Source organism: Notothenia rossii (assembly GCF_949606895.1).
Source record: "Notothenia rossii genome assembly, chromosome: 2".
Lineage (NCBI taxonomy): Eukaryota > Metazoa > Chordata > Actinopteri > Perciformes > Nototheniidae > Notothenia > Notothenia rossii.
The window spans coordinates 34,009,967-34,031,189 of NC_136904.1; the positions used below are offsets into that span (position 1 = coordinate 34,009,967).

Sequence of the window (21,223 nt, forward strand, 5' to 3'; positions counted from 1 at the left end):
TGTTTGACTCACAGCCGTTCGTGGCCAGTGTCCTCGCATACAGCCATAACAAATGACATCATCTGCATGGGATTTTATATTTGAATTAGTTTTTTGCACTTTGAAGTAATGATTTCATTCAGCCAAATGTTTCATGAGCACATGTTGGGAGAATTAATCATATTTTCAAGGCAACTGGTCCGCATGTTTTATATATTTGTTTAACCAACATGCTCAAGGTTTTGGTTGTTTTTCTTTCCTTTACACTGCTACAGTGTTGGGACTTAATTCACAATCTGCTTTTACCAGCATGTTTTTACCAGTTCAACCATACAAACAAATGTATTTAGCTAATTAGTTTGGCTTCAGTAGTCTGAGTTAATAAAACAACTCAGTAACCCCCAAAGTTTGGCTGTTTTAGTACAAAAACAGGGGATTTGGAAGATAATTCACCACAATGAATTGATAACTGGCTTTTCTTAAAGCTTACAGTATGTGTCATTTTGACTTACAACTGTTCTTTGTTTGCCCATTGAGACATTTTATTAAGATCTCAGCAGTTATGCATGAGTGCACAACGTTATCATGGCCAGATGTCTGAAAATACAGTGTGATTTAAAATTGTCAACTGTAATTATCCTTTCAAAACAATGACATAATTAGGAAAATGTGTTTGTAGCCAACCAACAGGTGCTCTCCAGAGACAGCTGGTTTCAAGCCAAGGTTCTTGTTATTACAAATGTTTGAGCAGATTTTCTCCAGAACTCTATCAGTATGGAAAGATGATGTTGCGGCTAGTCAAGATTCCAGTTTTTCTCCATCCTCCGTCTTGCTCCTCATCCGTCTCTTCACCTCCGCCCCCTCTGTCTTTGTTTCTCTCCAGAGATTTTAATGAAGTGAAACAGCACGGCAGCTGGCTCCAGCTCCACCAGATGTGCTTGGACAATAAAGACAGTTATTGTTATCAAGTAATTTCTCTCTGGAAACAGAACAGCTGAATGGGCTTTTAATAGAAGAGAACATATTTTGTTTCCTTTTGCTTTTTAAAATCCACTGAAAATCCCTTCTATATAAAGTTTTTCATTATAACCTTTCAATATTAGCAATTGAATAAATAATGTGAATCTGTACATGAGAGATAACATGGTTTCGATTTTTGATTACACCGAATTTACCTTCATCTTATAGTGTAGCCCTCTGTCCACAACATGTTTCTTTTTTAGGGTTTTATCTTTCCTGTAGTGTGTTATAAAGGTTTATGTGAATGGTCTGCGAAAATCCCAAAGTTCCCTCCAGAGGGAGTTTCTCTCCCACACACTGCCCCCCCTGCCTGAAACACCTCCATTGGACTCCTTTGTTAACTTCAGTGACATGTTGACATCACTTTGTAACACTCATGCTTCTATTGACTTGCAACACATTGTTCATGATATACGATTGACCAATCACAACAGAGCCGGCCAGCTAACTAATCAGAGCACATTGGGCTTTGGTTCATACAGAGGGTGAAAAGAGGTGCTGCAGCACAGGCAGTATGAGAAAAACAAAGACCTTTTTGAACATTAAAGCATCTAAACATGTAACAGTACAGGCACTAAATACAAATATGAACCTGAAAAATGTGCATGATAGGGCCCCTTAAGGCTCCAATTTAAAGAAACCCCAATGCACTGTTGGGTTGTACACATGCTTTTAGCCAAGTAGAATCTAACAGTTAAAAGTTTGTCTTGTTTCTATTGCCGGTTATCAGCTTTATGGAGGATGAACTTAAGGTTTAGGGTTAGGGTATATTGAGTAACTGTGTCATCTGGGTAGCCAAACATTGGTCAAACAAAAGTGTATTTTTTTAATGTCCAGAAACATTACATCCAATATATTTGTTAGATGGAATTGTGCAAAAGTTGAAGAAAATTGTATTCAAGGTGTTTTCCTTGGAGCCTCTACGATGTTGGAAGGCTCCTATATTGTATTCAATTTGTGTTTTGGGGGTGTTTTAAGAGTGGTGACAGCCTATTAATGTCTGAGTTGGTTACAGTTTGACTGCCCAGCGGAGCCAGGAGGATGCTGAGGAGGTGGAGCGGGAAAGAAGGAGGAGGGCAAGAGAGACGCAGAGAGGGGAGGGGAGCACCTCTTGGCCCGAGCCCCCGCAACAATCAGAGCACACACAAAACACAGAGTGAGTAGAACATTCAGACAGATTAAAGAGGCTCTTTTAAGCTTTCTTGGAGTTTGTCCCTTTTTTGTAGTGTGTTATACAGGTTGCATGTAAATGGTCTGCAAAGGCGTAACATAGTGATGTCAGATAGATAGGCCAAGGGGCAGGACATCTCTATGCGATTGACCAATCACAACTGAGCCAGCCAGCTAACCAATCAGAGCAGACTGAGCTCTGGTTTCAGACAGAGGGTGAAAAGAGGTGCTGCAGCACAGGCAGTATGAGAATAATAAAGACCTTTTGAACATTAAAGTATGGACACATGTCACAGTAAAGGATACAAAATACAAACATGTACCAGAAAAAATGGCATTATAGGGCCCCTTTTAAAGCAGGGACACATACAAATGCATGCACGTGCACACTTTGTTTTTAAATATACGTAGATATCTGTCAAAGAGTTTCCATCTGTTGTCTTTATGTTCATTTTCTCATTATTGCGCACAATGGATCAGCACTGTTCTTTTTTCATATACTATTTCTTAAGGGTTACAAGGTAAAACTAATTTTAAAAAATAATAATTGAAGTAAAAGCTGGAATTCATTTGGGAAAATAGGTAATAAAGCACTCCTGGTTGAAGGTGGACATTGAAACTGGCTGCTGGGTGTAGCTTTACATTTGCCATATAGTTTGGTAACTTTCTATCCATCTTTTAGTGAGAAATCCAAATAGCAAATTCCTGAAATGTCAAACGATTGGTGTCCAGATAAGTAAAAGGTGAGAATAACACCTGGATTGTATCTCTTTAACTGTGCTAGATGTGAGACCTGTGTTTCTGATGTTAGAGGCATGGCGACCCGTTTGTTTGTGTAAACTGTCCTAGATGATTACAGATGAGTCTCCATTACCTGCAGGGGTGATTACAGGGGAACAAACGTGTTTGTTTGTTCGCAATCAGTAGGTTAAGCTCAGTGATGCTGCAGGTGAAGGCGCTGAGAGAGCTGCAGTTTGTGTTCGACCATACAGCGAAGTGACGTCTCTAAAAGGGAAATGTCTTCCTCACCTGAGACTGTGAGCGGCTGAGCATGCTCATTTACAGCACCTTGAAGCAGAATGCAGTTCGCTCATTAAATACTCCACTGTGAGCTGGTTTAGTCATCAGCTTAATGTTTTCTGCTGACGGAACGCTCTGGCCAAACGGCTCCGTGTATACGTCTTATACGATAATTTCCTGATAACGATGAAGCCATAGCCCCACCTCTCCTCACCTCTGCTGCTCAGTGCTTTAGCATGGTCAGTAGCTACTGTCAGTAGCTACTGACCATGCTACAGATGTTAGTGCAAAATCTACAGCTCCTCTACCACAACCATCAGCAACAAGTGGACATGGAGAACTACATGAACTTCATGTCGCTACATCCACCGCGGAGAATAAATAGAAGGTTTGCTCAGGGGTCTTCTTCGCTGCTTTTGGTGTATTTTGTGGCGGAAGTACAGCGTCACTTACAGGCCCGGCATATATACTACAGCGTCTCCAGCGGTCTCGTGTGAAGCGACACGTTTATTGAGCCGTTCGTTGCATTTGCGTTCCCGTCTAAATAGGGTCTGAAGCTCCAAAAACAAGTGTGGCTGCCAAGATGCTCAAGAATAGTGCTGAAAATTCAGAGCAACATTTTTTAATTAAAAGACAAATTAAGCCCCAAGTCTGTTTTTCAGGTCTCAGGCTCGAAAATGACATTCCCAGAACAAATGATTATATCTTCACTTCTAAGAGGGGTAAATTAATAATATTTTTTCTCAAAGCAATGATACACCTGTGATGAAGAAGAGTAAAAAGTAAATTCAGATTGAATATAGTAAACATTTTTAAATTATAGTGTCCGTCCAAAGAAAAAACATTAGTGAAAACCACCCTTGAATGATGGGATCGGAGACTAAAAGCTTTAGGAATCCAAACTATTACATATAATAAGTACCCTGTATCAAGATTGATGCAAAACAGGTGAAATTTGAAATATATATATATGGGTGTATTTGCCATATATCTGGCCCCCTGATTAACTGATCATAATTCCATTGTTGAGGTCTACTAGAATAGATTTATATTGTGCAATTTTCCAAACTCACATTGGTTTCTCATACAGCATCTCTGTAAACTACGTGTATTCACTGAATTTCACTCTCTGCCTTTAACGGCTCGTTGTAGTTCCAATAGCTCCAGCCCCCACCCTCCCTGTGAGCACAGTGTGCTCTGTAGTGGCGTGCGCAGACATTTATAGGGGCAGGTGCTCAAGAGAAAAAAGAGGGCACCTTCGCTCGCGGGCGCCAAAATTGTGCGCTCCGAAATTGTGCGCGAAAATTTGCCGGATAATGGCGGATTTGGTTAGTTTCTTTTCCGGTTTTTGGTTCCTTTATTTCGGTTTTAGGGTTAGGGTTAGGGTTAGGTTAGGGTTATGTTATTTAATTCTTATTTTTGTTCAAATAGGGTTAGGGTTAGGGTTAGGGTTAGTTCAAATCTGAGCATGAAAGGGCTCTAGACAGACAGTTTGTCCCTTAACATGACTCTGGTATTGACTCTGACCTTTCTTCTTCATCTTCATCATTGATGATTGATGGGTAAGGGTTCATCAGGCACATCTGCATCCTCATCTTCCTTTCTGGTAGGCTCAGGCTGCTTTACCCAGGAGAGCAGAGAGCTGCTTCCCCGGGCTGCCTGCTGTAGCTCTCTTTGTTTTTCTTTTCTCATCCTGTCTCTTCTTGGCATTATTCTACAAGTGGTAAATGCAAATGAGCTAAATCGATGTACTGCTCTGCTGTACATGATAATTAAGGGTTAATCTCCTAGAAACATTTAACAGCAGCATTAATGTAAACCTATAAGGTTACTACTACTTATATTGTACTTTTTGAGGCATTTCTACTTTACTTGAGTATTTCCAATTTCCAATACATTTACTTCTCAACTACATCTCAGATGCAAATATTCTACTTTTACTCCACTACAATTATTTGAAAACTTGAGTTACTAGTTACTTTGTAGATTTAGATTAAGATTATTACAAAACATACATTTCATCACTTCAGCCCTATATACAGCCATTTGAAAATAGCAGATCTACAAGCTCATAATGACACATTGTGAACTTGTAGATCTGCTATTTTCAAAAGTGCACAACGAGACTAAATAGATGGATGCAAGAAAATAAGTGAAGTTATAGTTTAGTTTGGCATCTGATTTAGGGGATTAAACAATACACTCGTTGTATTTGTTACCTGGTGGTTACTTACTTGGTCGTCACAAGGGCACTTTTAATCGTGTTGCTGTGTGCTGCTGCACCACACACCCGCCGTGGACTGTCTGACTGAGGGCTAATTCAGAGGCTCAGGGTTAGTCTTGCGTTTTTTTGTGCTAAAAATGGTTCATATCATCATTTAGCTGAGTTTCTTCCAGTTACATGATATGAAAAATTCATGACATGTGCTCATTGGTGGTTTTTACCCCGTGCTGCTGATGAAACTCTCCAATTGGCTCGGCAAAAGTTTTTTGTTGTTTTGTGTCAGTTTTACGTTGCCACTTCCATTCATATTTGTCATCATTGGTCCACAATGTTTATCATCATGAAATTAATATCTATATATTTTATACTATACTTGCACTACTTACCATTTTTATACTTTGTACATCTTAGCATATTCATACACACTGTTCATACTGCTCACAGGCTGCTGTGTATATCTAGTGTATTCATACCCCTCACTGTTTATTCATCATTCAATTCATTCTATATTTTATTCTGTAGATTGTGTACATTACTTTTCACTTTACTGCTTATTGCACTCCTGGTTGGAAGCTAAAATGCATTTCGTTGTCTCAGTACCTGTAATATGTGCAATAACAATAAAGTTGAATCTAATCTTGAGCAGGAACAAATGTATTTACTTATTACATATCTGACATTAACGATTAAACACATGTGTGCATTCTTTATAAATGCAAACCGAGTCAAGCCGACTCCGGAGGTGGCGGTATGCACCTTAAAGTTGTTTTCAATCCGCCAAAAAACCGAGAGGAGAAGAAGAAGAAGAAGAAGAAGAAGAAGAAGAAGAAGAAGAAGAAGAAGAAGAAGAAGAAGAAGAAGCCGACTCGGAGCTGTCCGACTTCAGGCAAGCTTTTTGAGACCTCCCCCGGCTGCGATCGGCTATTCTCGTCTACTTTCGAGGCGAGCCGCAACGCGTCTCAAACAAGCCTAGTGTCTGCTCTGAGTGCTGCACGTTCACGTTGAGAGCAGGGAAGGGAGGGGCTGCAGCCAGGGCACGTACGGGAGTGCCGTGGGGCACGTGTTGGGATGTCTGACAAAATTAAAACGCGCAATGGGGGCATTGTTGTATATATTAGAAGCTTTTAATCCAGAATTGATCGATCTTACTATGAGCCACATAAAGTACACTGTAAAAAAAAAAAAAAAAATGTAAAAAACGAACTTTCAAAAGGGCACATTTCTGTCCAGAGGGCAAAACGGGCAGGTGCTCAAGCACTACCTAGAGTCTATGTGTGCACGTCTCTGGTGCTCTGATTGGTCGGGACGTTGTGAATCGCGCTGAGCTCCGTGGAGGTGTGGTTTCCTTGTTCAGCGATACACAGCGAAACACAGCCAAACTCATCCTGAGCACACACAAACTCACAGCCGAAGTAAAAACAATAAGTGTGGCTTGATATTGAGTAAGAAAAAGGTTGATTAACGCTGTGAGAATGGGTCTGCAGAGAGAATTTCGCCGCGATCCCAACTGTCTGTTATCAGCCTGCAGCCGGGGAGGAGAAATCAGCAGAGCTGCCTGCACTTTGGTGTGTGTGTGTGTGTGTGTGTGTGTGTGTGTGTGTGTGTGTGTGTGTGTGTGTGTGTGTGTGTGTGTGTGTGTGTGTGTGTGTGTGTGTGTGTGTGTGTGTGTGTGTGTGTGTGTGTGTGTGTGTGTGTGTGTGTGTGAGTGTGAGAGAGGAAGTCCGTGGATTGGTTAATTTGGACCAATCAGCCTGGTCATAGCTCTAACCCTAACCCTGGCTACTGGGTATTCAGACGTCACAATGCCCAGGAAGAACATGAGAAATCTCCAACGAGGCGTTTTGGGGAGGTCTTTTCTGTGTTAGAGTTTTACTCCCTACAGGGTGTACTTTGAGGGGTTTTGACTCTGCAGACCGTTTACATGCATACAAACCTTCATAACACACAAGGGGAAGGGTAATAACTGGAAAAGCATGACATGTCTCCTTTAAGGAATGTCCTCATCCTCTTCCCAATCTCCAATAGCTATAAGGATTTGACTTGTGGAGGTTGCAGTTCGAGCAGAGGGCCCTAAACTTCCTTTTCCCCGGCCACATCAACAAGCTCTGACTGGGGGATTCCAAGGCGTTCCCAGGCCAGCATGGAGATATAATCCCTCCACCTGGTCCTGGGTCAGCCCCTCGGTCTCCTCCCAGCTGGACATGCCTGGAACACCTTCCTAGGGAGGCGTCCAGGTGGCATCTTTTCTAGGAGCTCGAAACCCCCTATACTCGCTCGTTTTTACGCAGAGGAGCAGTGGCTTTACTCTGAGTTCCTTCTTGGATTACTGAACTTCTCCCCCTATACCTAAAGGAGTTGCCAGCTACGCTCCAAAGAAAACCTTTTTGGATGCTTATTCACGATCACGTTGTTTTGGTCGTAACTCGTGACCCATCCTTCATGACCAGAGCTGAGAGTAAGAAGAAAGATGGACCGATATATCGAGAGCTTTGCCTCCTAGCTCAGCTCTCTCTTCATTACATTACATTACATTGCATTTAGCTGACGCTTTTATCCAAAGTGACTTACAATAAGTAAATTCGACCGGGAAGATACAACCTTGAAGAAAACAGAATCATATAAGTGCATCAGATTTCATAGAGCCGAACATTTCAAGTGCTACTCAACTGGCTTGAGATAAGCCAGCCCTTTATTAGTATATAAGTGCTTTGTTAGTAATTCTATCGCTCGAAGTGGAGTCAAAAGAGATGAGTTTTCAGTCTGCGCCGGAAGATGTGCAAGCTATCTGCTGTCCTGATTTCAATGGGGAGCTCATTCCACCATTTTGGAGCCAGGATAGCAAACCCACATGTTTTTGCTGATGGGAACTTGGGTCCCCCTCGCAGTGCGGGTGCAGCGAGCTGTTTGGCCGATGCAGAGCGGAGTGCACGTGCTGGGGTGTACGGTTTAACCATGTCCTGGATGTAGGAAGGGCCAGATTCATTCGCAGCATGGTACGCAAGTACCAGTGTTTTGAAGTGGATTCTAGCAGTTACCGGAAGCCAGTGAAGGGAGCGGAGGAGCGGCGTGGTGTGGGAGAATTTTGGAAGGTTGAAGACCAGACAAGCTGCTGCATTCTGGATGAGCTGCAGAGGTCGGATGGCACATGCAGGTAGACCAGCCAGGAGGGAGTTGCAGTAGTCTAGGCGTGAGATGACGAGAGCCTGGACCAGAACCTGCGCTGATTTCTGGGTCAGCTGGGGACGTATCCTCCTGATGTTGTAAACCGTGTATCTGCAGCAGCGGGTTGTAGCAGCAATGTTTGCAGTGAAGGACAGTTTGTTATCTCGGATCACACCCAGATTCCTTGCAGTCTGAGTCGGGGAAACAACAGAGGTGCCGATGTTGATTGTTAGGTCAAGAGTGGGACAATCTTTTCCCGGAAGGAAAAGCAGTTCCGTCTTGTCAAGGTTGAGCTTGAGGTGATGAGCAGACATCCACCGAGAGATGTCTGCTAGGCAAGCAGAGAATGCGTGCGACGACTTTGGTCTCTAAGCGGGGAAAGGACAGAATTAGTTGGGATCTCGTCAGCGTAGCAGTGGTATGAAAAACCATGCGGGCTAATGACAGATCCGAGCGAGTTTGTGTACAAGGAGAAGAGGAGGGGACCAAGAACAGAGCCCTGAAGGACCCCTGTAGTTAATTGACAAGGGTCGGACTCGGACCCTCTCCAAGTTACCCTTTAGGTGCGGTCTTTGAGGTATGAGGTGAGGAGGGAAACAACGTCGTTGAGATAAAGCCGCTGCAATACAGCTCCTGTTGCTCCGGCTCCATGGTCCCCAGCAGGGGCTAAAATTCAGCCCTGGAAACTAACCCAGTCCGGCCACATGAAATGTCAAATGTTAGAAATCCGCTGTTTATTATTTAAAGTTTTACATCCGATTCGATCCTTTTTTCCTCTCTGTACACAGCTCCAGTTTGGGCATTTGCCTGTCATCAGATTTCATTTTTAGTTGCTGCTCTAGCGGAAGTTTAGTAAAATTATTTTTGATGAAATACTCCAAATCTCCACCCTCCATAATTGCACTTGCTTCAGTTGCTTGCTACTTTTTAAGGGCGGTGATGACAGTTACAGTACGAACTGAAGTTGATGCGATTTGATTGGATTGTGAGGTATGACGTGAGCCTCATCTGATTGGTCAATCCCTCAATTTTTTTTCACCAAGGGAAGCCAATTTCGGCTAGCATCCTCTCGCAACAGAGAGTGCAATCTACTGTTTCACCGTAACATCTAGGGGACGCCGTTTCACTCAGGGGAAGCCTGGCTTCCCTTGGCCTCCAGGAGAAAACGCCACTGAGTTCAAGGGATAACTCTCACCCACCTCTTGCCCTGCACGTGTGCCAGTTGAGATGGTTCTTCCAGCAGCTCAACTCTGTCCCTCATCATGAACGCAGGAGGCTGGCTGTATATCTGAACTTGCGCCCTCATCATTCTCTTCATCATCTTGCACTTGTTTTAAGCTGCTGCCAAAAAGGTCTGTCAATTTGCGACATTTATATGCTTCACCTGCGAGTGACTTCACCTTTTTTTCTCTTGCCTTCTCGGCCCCACCCTCGTCTGCCGTGGCGTCTGATCCCTTCTCTTCGGCCCAATCCCAACTCACCCCCTACACCCACACTACCCCTCGGTTTGCGCATTCGCGCGGAGGGTCCGCCACAATAAGTGCTGTTCCAAAGCAACGAGTGTGGAGCACTGTGGAGGGGGAGTGGGCTATCAAGCCCTGAAACAGCGAGTCTGCATCGGTGCTGACTTGAGACCGGTCTCTACCTGACCGGAGTGAACGCTGTGTGTGTCCGTCAGGAAACAAGCTGTTAACAAGTAGTTCCAGCAAACATCCACTGATAAATTGCGAGCGATGTTAATAACCTCATGATAACCTCATATTTTTTTACTTAAGATCATACCTGTGTTTAGTCATACCTATGCCTTTTATTATAAAGTTGTGTATATTTACAGACTGTTGCAACAACTAAGAAGCTTATAAACATCAGGTTTAAAACTAAAAGAGCTTTTTAAAAAAGTAACACAATTAAAGATGTTTGGGGTTTTATTTTAATTATTCATTTAATTTGTCTGTCTAAGAGATGCTGATTTTAAACAGTTGTTCCATACAGTTACGGCATTTCCTGTTTCTGTCGGAGAGAGGGGAGTTTGTCCCAAAGCTTGCCGCTGTATTTACTCCCTCCATCTGACAGGAGTGAGCCTCGTTGAGCTCGTTGAGTGTCACTCCACGGAGTTCACTCCTTCACGGAGGGGGAGTGTGTAGGGGTAGGGTGTAGGGCGTGGTTTGGGATTGGGACTTCGTGTGGCCGGTCTTTTTTCTTCTTTGTGTGTGATTATTTGACAGATAAGAACCACACTACTGCATTAGCGGCCGCTGTTTTTTTCTATTTTTTTTAAAGGGCCGGCCGACCATTCTGTGGTTCTCCAGATTCTACAGATGGCCAATCCGCCCCTGGTCCTCTCACTCGAGAACAAGACATGTGCACTCCAGAGAAGAGAACTTGCGAAATGAGAAACAAAAACAGACATCACAGCACGTGGCATTAGGTAGCAAACAGGGCAATATGGATCTTCAATTGCATTACAACGTTAAAAACGCTGCTGAAGGTTAATCCATAGGTTAATCCAATGTGTCTGTGTCACTTTGAAATGATTTCTGATAATTAGGGGTGTAACGGTTCACAGAATGCACGGTTCGGTATGTACCTCGGTTTGGGGGTCACGGTTCGGTATGGGTTCGGTACAACAAGAAAATTCCAGGTTTGTTTTTTATTTATTTTGAACAGTAGTGCAAGTTTCAGTTTAAAAATAAGGAACTCTAACATTTTGAATAATTAACTTTATTACACAGTGAAAAACAAACAGTACCACACAGGGGCGGACTGGGGAGAAAAAGTGGCCAAGGGATTAATTGACAGACAGGCCCACTTAATGTGCGGCATGTATCGGCCGGCCGGCGACGAAAGTATGTTACTTAACAAAAAACACTATGCATTTTATGTTATTTTGGACCATTATTCATATAGTAATCACATTACCTGAGCCCTTGAGTTGCCTATAGCAAAATAGTTGCAGCATATATTTAGTGATTTTAATGTTAACAGATCATTGATGCAATAACATTTTGAGCCAATTACCCTGACTTGACACATGGAATAAAACATGGGCGTAGGAAGCATCCTCAATGTGGGTGGGACAATTTACCAGGGGGTGTGGGCAGGTGGTGGACCTCACCTCCTCTAGGGCGGTCCGGGGGCATGCTCCCCCCGGAAGATTTTTTTTAAATGTTGAAGTTAAATGCACTTTGAGAGCAAAATTAGGGACTAAATCTTCTATGGATACATCTCTCAACACCCATATGAAACAGAACTGTAAACAGATTTACATTTTCTTTCAACATTTATTTGAACAGCAAGTGGAGGCAAAAGTGACTGCACCCAAAACAATAAACCTGTTAGCTAACTAGCCTAAACTCAGTAACAGAATGTGGGCAAGAGGTTCTTCTCCACAGCCGCACAACCTCTGAGTCAGACGTAATTTCCCCCTTTTCTATCCTACGGGTGCAGCCCATGGATGTGCAGCCAAAAAAAAGAAGAAAGGGATTGGCCGTAACACTTACAAATGTGGGCCGGTAGGATTTAGGCAAAAAAAAATATATATTATTTATTTATTTATTTTATTTCTGTGGCCCTCCGGCCCACACACGGCACCGGCCCACCGGGAAAACTCCCGGTATTCCCAATGGCCAGTCCGCCCCTGATACCACACACACTCAGATGGCCATATTATCTATAATGGCTGATGTCAAGTGGATACTGCCCTGAATGACAGACTTTTCTCGAATACGGATCCCGTTACACCCCTACTGATAATCGATCAGCAATAAAACTTGTTTTCAGTTTTCAGATTTCAGAGCGTAAGATAGGTTTCGCTGTAGGCAAACTGCGTGCGCATAGCCCCCACTTCTCAATGGTAGCGTGTGTGTGTATGTGGAAATCCCCCTTCGATTATATTGGCTCTAACGGTTCAAAAGAGATGTCAATCATCAAAATCGACCAATTGGTTCCAGAGAAAGGGCAAAAACGCCCATTTCCACCCAAATGAGCCCAGAGGTGGAGTTTTTTTTTCTAAACCTCTCTAAAAAGGTCAAATGTCACTTGTTTTGCATCAATCTTTATACAGGGTACTTATTATCTGTTGTACTTTGGATTCCTAAAGCTTTTAGTCAACTAACCCATCATCCAAGGGTTGTTTTCACTATAAGTAAAAAATAATCTTTGGACGGACACTATAATTTACATTTTTTTACTATGTTCAATCTGAATTTTCTTTAAAATAAAAAACATCTGTATTTATTCTGACTTTTCTACATCCAACTCACAGGTTTATCATTACTTTGAGAAAAAAGATTATTAATTTTCCCCTTTTAGAAGTGTAGTTATGGTCATTTGTTCTGGAAACGTCATTTTCGAGCCTGAGACCTTAAAAACAGGCTTGGGGCTTAACAGGTTAAATATTACATTTAACATCAACTATTAAAGTTACTTTGCATATAAGAAATAAACTAATACATGTTTATCATCATAAATATAAAGTTGTTATACTTGCTAGCTTCATCTTTACCAGCAAATGATGCTAACATATGAGGCAAAAATAATTTGGACCCAAAAATCAATAAGGCAAATTTTACTTCTTGTACTTGAAGCATATTTGAAAAATAAATACTTGTGTACCTTTACTTACTTGTATACATTATGGTAGTACTACCTTTAGGGATGTGAGTACAAGATACATAAGTCTTTGCTTTATTAAAATGATTCAAAAGATCAAATCGTTCATCCTTTTCTGTGTAATAATATGCACCAAATCCAATTGTGAAAATAACTGAATATAGTGATCATTAACATAAACTGTAACTGACTGCCTTGTGGACACGATAAGAAGAAGATTAACATAAAAAAAAGAAATCAACTGACTGTACTGTAGACATTGGAAACAAAGTCTTCACTGTTCAGCCAAACTCCCTCTCAGCCTTAATCAAATGAAGATTAAACACACTCAGAGTCAACGTTTAGAAACCAACTAAATCTCTCCGGGAAAGAAAACATCAGCCTTTGGGTGTTTAGTCAGTGCTGATGAGGTTCGGTCTGCTGATTTGCGTTGACCAGGAACAAGAGGCTGCAGTTTCTCTTTGTTTGTTGTTACCACGGGCACAGTCTCTGTTGCCATGGCGCCTTGAGCGGTATGTCCTGTGTGCCACCTGCCACCTTGATCAACAATGTAGATCAACACTGTGAGGAGCCTCTGGGTGACACTCAGTCGCCCATCAGCAATAACAGGAGACACTGTCTCAATTACAACTTCAATTGAGCTCTATACTAGCAAAATCCATGATTTTATTTTAAGTAACATGCATATTTGGCAAAGTATTATTTAACACAGGTTGGATTTTGACAAGTGGCTCAACAATAGAACTTTTGTCCAACTCATTCATTTTCTAAAGCATCTCCAATACATCAGCTGAACCACTGATATGGTTGTATTACTTTAAATGTTTTCAAAATCCAACCAAATCTTGACCCCACCTCTTGCCAGGCTACTCAAAGGTAACAGTTTTTCAATTGTTCTCAGGCTGGACGGGGAGCTGAAGCCCAGATGCTGCCTGGTTCTGGAGGAGGACGAGGGCTTCAGCGACTGGAGTCACAGGTTGGAGAATCGTCCTGAGCAGGAGGTGCAGGATGACTGCAGAGCCCGAGTGCAGAGACCTTCAACACAACAGAGGAAACCAGAGACTGGAGAGGAGAAACAACATGAGACTGGAGAGGCGAAACAGCATCAGACTGGAGAGGAGAAACAACATGAGACTGGAGAGGAGAAACAACATGAGACTGGAGAGGAGAAACAACATCAGACTGGAGAGGAGAAACAACATGAGACTGGAGAGGAGAAACAACCTGAGACTGGAGAGGAGAAACAACATCAGACTGGAGAGGAGAAACAACATCAGACTGGAGAGGAGAAACAGCATGAGACTGGAGAGGAGAAACAGCAGGGCAGTGAAGAGAAGGAGGGATGTGAGCCAGGACACAGCAGTAGGTCAAAGGAAACTTCAGCAAGACTTCCAGAGAAGGTACACCGGCCGATCCACACCGTAATACTGGGGCTTTCTTTACCAATGAGTCTGTATTGTTCAAGGATTCAAGGATCCCAGGTTTATTGTCATATGCACAGTAGCTACAGTGTAGTTATGGCTATGAACATCTTAAGTCCAAAGCTCCGCCAACAATGCAACATATTATATATAAGACAAAATAAAAAAATGAAATGAAAATGAAATGAAAATGAAATATAGTAGGATAGGTGGATTAATGTTCACAATGTTTCTGACATTAGGCTCATTCCTACAGCATCAATTGTATTCCCTTTTTATTAGAAATGAGTAACAATCTCTTCCTGGCATGATGTTTATTTGTATAAAAAATTGCAATCTGTCAAGCCTTCAGTTTTATATATTCATTTTTCTGCATTTGGTTTGAAATTTTGGTAAGAGATATATTTACCCTTCTTGAAGAATTGTAGTAGCTTTGGTGATCAACTGATCAGGGCAAATATTGGCCATAACATTAAGTTGCCACATGCCTCACTAATATACTAAAAACAGTTATACCTGCAATAATTCACCTGCATTGTGGCATTGACTTTGTGAGCATTTTAGTATTTTAATGAGTATAACTCTAAACAGCTGCAAATAACGCAATAAACGCCTCATGGAAATTTGATCAAAGTTGGTGCTTTACTATATACAAAATACTAAATAATTCAGAAAATAACTTGTGAATTTGAATCGTAATTAATTAACGGCATTACTAAAAAATGTGTGTCTATACTTCTCTGAAACTGGCTTGCAATATCAAGCTTCAAATTCTTATAAATATTTCCTCAGATACATACAGTATTGTCACTATAGATTAACATGCAACCTGCTTGGTTATAATTGTAGATGTCCAGCTACAGAAAGGAAGTCAGGACGTCGTACAGCTCCACGGTGTTCCTGCCACAGGATAACAGATCGCAGCATGCCACGGGCCAACCAGCAGACAGGACGTCCTACCTGGCGGCCGGGACGATGAAGCCACGGTGAGTTCTCCGCTCTTTGCCTGGTTCTATCTGTCTTTTCCCTTTAGTCAGTATTTGTTTTGTTTTTATCCTGGGATCCAAACATTCACATTTCTTTATAAACTGTTAAAATGATCTCCAACCCAGCGGAGGGGCCTGCAGGGTGGATGGAGAGCTGGAGCAGGAGGAGCAAAAGGAAGAGACACTGGCTGCTCTGCAGATGGAGCAGAGATCAGCTGAAACCAGACAAAACCCCAGAGATGACGATGACCAGGAGGAAGAAGAGCTGAGATTCACACATGAAGAGAAGGAAGACCTCCACCACAGCTGGGAGGAGGGACCCAGGGAGGAGGAGGAAGAGGAGGAAGACCTCCGCCACAGCCGGGAGCATAGACGCAGGGAGGCGGAGGAAGAGTACAAGCTTCGAGACAAGGTTGACTTTCCATTAACACTGTTGCTATTCCTACTATCATCAGCTCTTCTGTAATACTTGCCTTTATCGGGTCGGTCTATCTTTCTGTTGCCCTTCTTTTAAGTCATCCACAAAATATGTTTCTAGTACAAGATTGTGAAAATGTGAATGGGTCCTGGAGGAATTTATCAAATTCCATATTTTGTTTACTATAAACTGATTATTTTGGAGATTCCCTGACTTTTTGTCATGTCGTAATCTCATGTCCTGATGAATTGAGAGACATTTGTTTTGTCATGTTCCCCAGAGCATGAATCTTAATGTTTTTGTTTTACAACAGAAACAACCAAATCTAATGGTGAAATCTTCATGAAGTTTTCGGAAAAATGCATGCCCAGAAGAGGAACTAACCCTTTTTAAATGTCATCAGCATGTTTTACATTTATCCTAATAATAATTATAATTATCAATCTATAAACGAGATAGTTGAGCAAATTCAGACTCCCAAGCAAACCTTTTCTTTTTATAATGAAGGGTAACCTGTCAAGTTTTCTTATTCAGTGATACCCATCAAAACACACATGTTGAATCCAAAAACATGTGCAAAGCTTATTTTTGTTCATGTTTATATCCATCATTATTAGTTTATTTTGATATAAAACTGTGCTTCCATCAGGATCAACTTTTTTTACCTTCATGACCGGATCTATAAAATGTTTATTGCTAGTAATGTCCAACTCCTTCGCATTGTGTAGAGTGTTACTCTTATTATTATATAAAATACTTGATGCTAATAAGCAATAGTTTGCTGACATAAAACCAAGCATGTCTGGTTTTTCCCAACGTTTCATGAAACATTAAATCAAACACATGCATGCTTATTTTTTTTTTAAACTCGTAGTTCATTGAATTTGGCTTTAAATCTGAAAGTAATAAAGTAAAAGAATGTATCTTTGGCTCACTGGGTGAGGAAATGCCTGAAAGCAGCAATGATGTAAGATGTTGTAACAAATTCCTACTTTTAGCACCACTGGTTTGACGGTGTTTTATTAGTCTTCTGCCACCACATAACACGCTATAGGGGAGCAGTGCGAACACACATTTTGAAAGGCTTTATCCAGAGAAAGAACAGGCATTAAGGAAAACTGTGCTCCAGATTATACTCTTTAACCCGATAAGACTGTATAATACTGCTAATACTGACTTTTGATAGTCTACTGTATTCAAACAATAGACATATTGGTTGATATTTGTATGGTGGTGTTGTTCTAGAGGTCAATGGAGAGCGGGAGGATTGAGGAGCTGAACAGAGGATCTGCAGCCTCTCTTTGCAGCAGTAGCGAAGGCGAGGAGCCGTTAAACTACGGTCCGATGAGCCCCACGTTCAAGGTATGTCATCAATCCAAAGAGGGTGTGTGCAGTATGATTTTCTAAATTCAAAAAGCATTGGAATGAATGCCAGCATCTATTGATTTGGTTAGTGAAAGTAGCTGTGCTAGAGATGATTGTCGGTCTCTGTCTTACAATTGTTGCACAAAATGATTTGGTCTTTTAAGGCTTTTTTTGCTTGAAATATCCCGGCATGGGATTTTGTAAACATCACCCAGTCCTATGCTTCCATGTTAACCATACCAACATGTTTTTTTCTCTTTCATGCTCCCCGCTGTTCTTCCACCAGAAACTCCTCATTCAGTTTTACCCAGTAAGTGCTGTGCATGTGTCAGCTGACTGATTTGCACTAATTTAAATGTACAAACGTTTTGCTCACAAACGTGCTGCATGTCAGAGTTCTTCTGTACTTATAGTCATTCAAATGACTTTTGAGAGCTGCCGGGCCTGCTCTAATCTGTGTCTCTTCACAGGATGAAGCAAACAGCAGAGTCCCCCCCGACAGTAAATGTAAGGTGAGTGCTGCAGCATACCAGTGTAAAGGGTCAAGGTCAGAAGCTGTAATGGGATAAGAAATGTCAATTCAAAGGAATCTTAAAAATAGCACACTATTCTATTCAAACTGTGTTGTTTTTATTATTGTTGTCATTATTATTTTTCTTTTTGTTGTTGATCAATTGGTTGGTCTATCTTTTGTATTATTTAAACTGCCAGATTTTCTTGGCTCATTTTAGAAATGTTTTAACCCGGGTTTAACCATGTCAAGCTATTTGTTTTGATAAATGCTGTTAAATATAGGATTACCAAGTTAGCTGGGGGGTTTCCACACACTCACCCTCAATCTAGGAACATACGTTTCTGTCTTGATCTGGTAGAAAAAATGAAATAACAACTTTGTGCCGGTTTATAGGTGCATAAATAAAAAGTCTGCTACTGAAGGTCAAATCCCATACATGTGTAATAATTCCCGTGAGTTTTAACATTTCATTGTCTCTTTCCTTAGATCATAGAGAGAACTGAATCACTGAGGAAAAGGTAAGTGTGTGAAAATGTCTTGTGAAGTAGATTTAAAAGAAAGTTGTTTCCAGTGCTGCACCATCTTATGGAAATGTTATAATAATAAATCTAGGAATAAAAAAAAAGTTCCAGGTACAAAATATGAAGTGCAGAAGTTGAGAAGAAAGTCTACTCTGATCTGCTTATCAAACACCCTGCTGCTTATCTTGTTTTAGATTATTAATTATATAAAAGAATATACTTTTACATCATCAGATTTCTCACAGTTATATACTTTCACTCTTAACACGTATCCATTCTCCTAAAGCACCGGCAGCATAAAGAAGACGCTGTCACCTGTTGCTGTTTCAAAGATTGACAAGAAACTGGAGCTGTACACTCATGCTCTCGAGGTGAAACCCCACTGAGTGACTCTTTTCAATGGTTCTTTTTTATTTTATTGACTTTTTTGAGAACCCTTGCAGTACTTCCAAAAACTGCCAGTACTATCACAGTTTAGGATAATGCATCTTTGTTTGACTCTAAGAGAAACCATAATATTCAGACATGAGATCAAATTCTGAATAAATTATCTGTGTGAAGAACCAGCATGTATTGTTGAACTACAATATGGAAGATCCCCAATTTCTGTGTCTCATTATGTTAAACTCTCAAACCGGATCTCATTCACAGGTCGCCTCGAAGGAAGGCAGGTCCGGCAGCCAGGTGCTGACGGACCTGACGAGTCCCACTGAAGCCGTCTCGTCCAAGAAGAACCTGTTTGAGGCCGGGGAAGCCTGGAAGCAAAACGCCACCTCAGTCACACCATCTAAGGTAAATGATGACGTCTCTTTCTTTATCCTAATTTACCTTTTTACAGTTAAACTGATAAATAACTGCTCATCCTTTCACTCAGGTTTTTTGACGAATTGTTCAGAAGTTTAATTTTCCTGTTTGTTAATGTCGTGTTGTATTACAAATCCAAATGAAAAAACAGGCAGAGGCTTATCATTGTCTCCATGACCATAAATCTTTTATGTGCAATATTTTATTCTAAATAAGCCCTTTAATGCTTCTCTGGGTTTTCCCTTAGGTTTTAGTGCATGTAAATGGTCTGCAAAGGCTTGAATGCCAAAGTTCCCTCCAGAGGGAGTTTCTCTCCCACACACTCCCCCCTTGCCTGAAATGCTGCCGTTTGACGTGCTTCTATTGGCTACCACTCCAACACATTGTACGTGATAGGCTAAGGGTCGGGACATCTCTGAGCTCTTGACCAATCACAACACAGCCGACCAGCTAACCAATCAGAGCAGACTGGGCTCTGGTTTCAGACAGAGGGTGAAAAGAGGTGCTGCAGCACAGGCAGTATGAGAACAATAAAGAGCTTTTTGAACATTAAAGGATGAAGACATGTCACAGTAGAGGCACTAAATACTAATATGAACTGCATTAGGGCCCCTTTAACATTGTTAAATAGCTTCCAGTTTAAACATTAATGAATTTGAACCATTTATGACACATGAAGTCTTACAGTACATCAGAAAGAATATGATATTTTGTCCAGGAAAGGTCTAGAATTTGATTTAATATAAACATATATGGTAAATATATGTAGGTGAACTTGAAACATACAGAATTACAAATATTATAATATTTCCTCTTTTCTTTCTCAGGATGCAGATGGTTTAAAAGTGGGCGTGGCCAATCTCATTAATCAGTGGGTGAAAGAAGGTGAAGATGGGAGCAGGTGCAGCTCACCTTTTAGACAAGGAGTAAGTCTGAATTTGATCCTCAATGAACATGATTGTTTGATACTTGTCTCTGCTTCACTGTCTTGCTTTTTTGTATCATGTCTGACACGATTCACAAAGCTTTTCACCCATGAACTGATCCTTTTTCAGTTCTGTGACATGAGCTTTGGAACAACTGTTTATTTCTATCAAATGTAATCCCCCCCTTCCTTAACTTTCATATACATGTTGTTTTATGACAGTATTCAACAAGAATTCCTCCCCACTATGCAACCACACCCATCTTTTTTCATCTGGTGTAAATCATTTCAACTCAGCTGAACAGAGCAGTCATTGAGAGTCTGCCCCCTTGTGGCTGCAGAGATGACAAACTGTGTACTGTATGTTGCTATATTTGCAGTACATGAAACACGGTGTTGTTTTAAAACATAAGAATTAAAGGATAGAGTTCACCTAAATCTAATAAGCTTTAAATTAATTGAATAGCATTGTTTTTCTAATGCACAATTTAATGTTCAGAGCTGACCGAGGATAGTTTGTTAAAATCTCATACTCTCTTAACTTTGCTTTCTTTACCATTACACTGTAAGGAGACAGTTGAAAACATTGAGGGTTTTATAGCCTCATTCAAAACCAGATGTGTACAAAGAAATTGGATGTATAATTGTAGTTCCATGCCTGGGGACCGGGACCTCCTACTGCAGTATTTCCCAACCTTTTGGCTCTCGATCCTTTACAATGAGATAATGTCTATTTGTGACTCTGCTGTCACTGCCTATGGCTGAGCGTGGAAATATATTATGATCAGTTCCACCAAAGAAGAGTTCCCATTTGATTGTATTCTTAGAATTGTTAAGGCCCTGTTACAATAAAACAGATGGTCTGTGTTTTTTAACAGAAAAGTCAAATGTAGCTGTTGTTATCTTGAGACCCCTCACATTAGTTTTAATACTCCACGGGGGTCTAGAGCTCCAAGTTGTGAATAAGCTCCCTTCATAGTCCTGTTGTTATTCGAATGGGTTATTTTTTAAATAATTGTTTTCTTCTCTAAAATGTATAATTACTGTATATTGTAAACACTGGCATGACTTGTTTAGACCAGA

The 21,223-nt window shown here is 41.1% G+C and overlaps 1 protein-coding gene across 2 annotated transcripts in view; it reads left to right on the forward strand.

The window, feature by feature from the left end:
• LOC307028240 (uncharacterized protein) overlaps positions 1–21,223 on the forward strand; it is a 51,570-nt gene that overhangs the window by 19,566 nt on the left and 10,781 nt on the right. Inside the window, exons 2-12 of one of the 2 annotated variants that reach the window (XM_079663096.1) lie at positions 2,015–2,155; positions 14,088–14,586; positions 15,457–15,593; positions 15,720–16,005; positions 17,257–17,373; positions 17,663–17,686; positions 17,847–17,888; positions 18,377–18,408; positions 18,698–18,782; positions 19,063–19,203; positions 20,043–20,141. In XM_079663096.1, coding sequence (XP_079519222.1) covers positions 2,015–2,155; positions 14,088–14,586; positions 15,457–15,593; positions 15,720–16,005; positions 17,257–17,373; positions 17,663–17,686; positions 17,847–17,888; positions 18,377–18,408; positions 18,698–18,782; positions 19,063–19,203; positions 20,043–20,141 — 1,603 coding nt within the window. The remainder of the gene's footprint in view (positions 1–2,014; positions 2,156–14,087; positions 14,587–15,456; positions 15,594–15,719; positions 16,006–17,256; positions 17,374–17,662; positions 17,687–17,846; positions 17,889–18,376; positions 18,409–18,697; positions 18,783–19,062; positions 19,204–20,042; positions 20,142–21,223) is intronic. The other variant, XM_079663097.1, reaches the window with a different exon arrangement.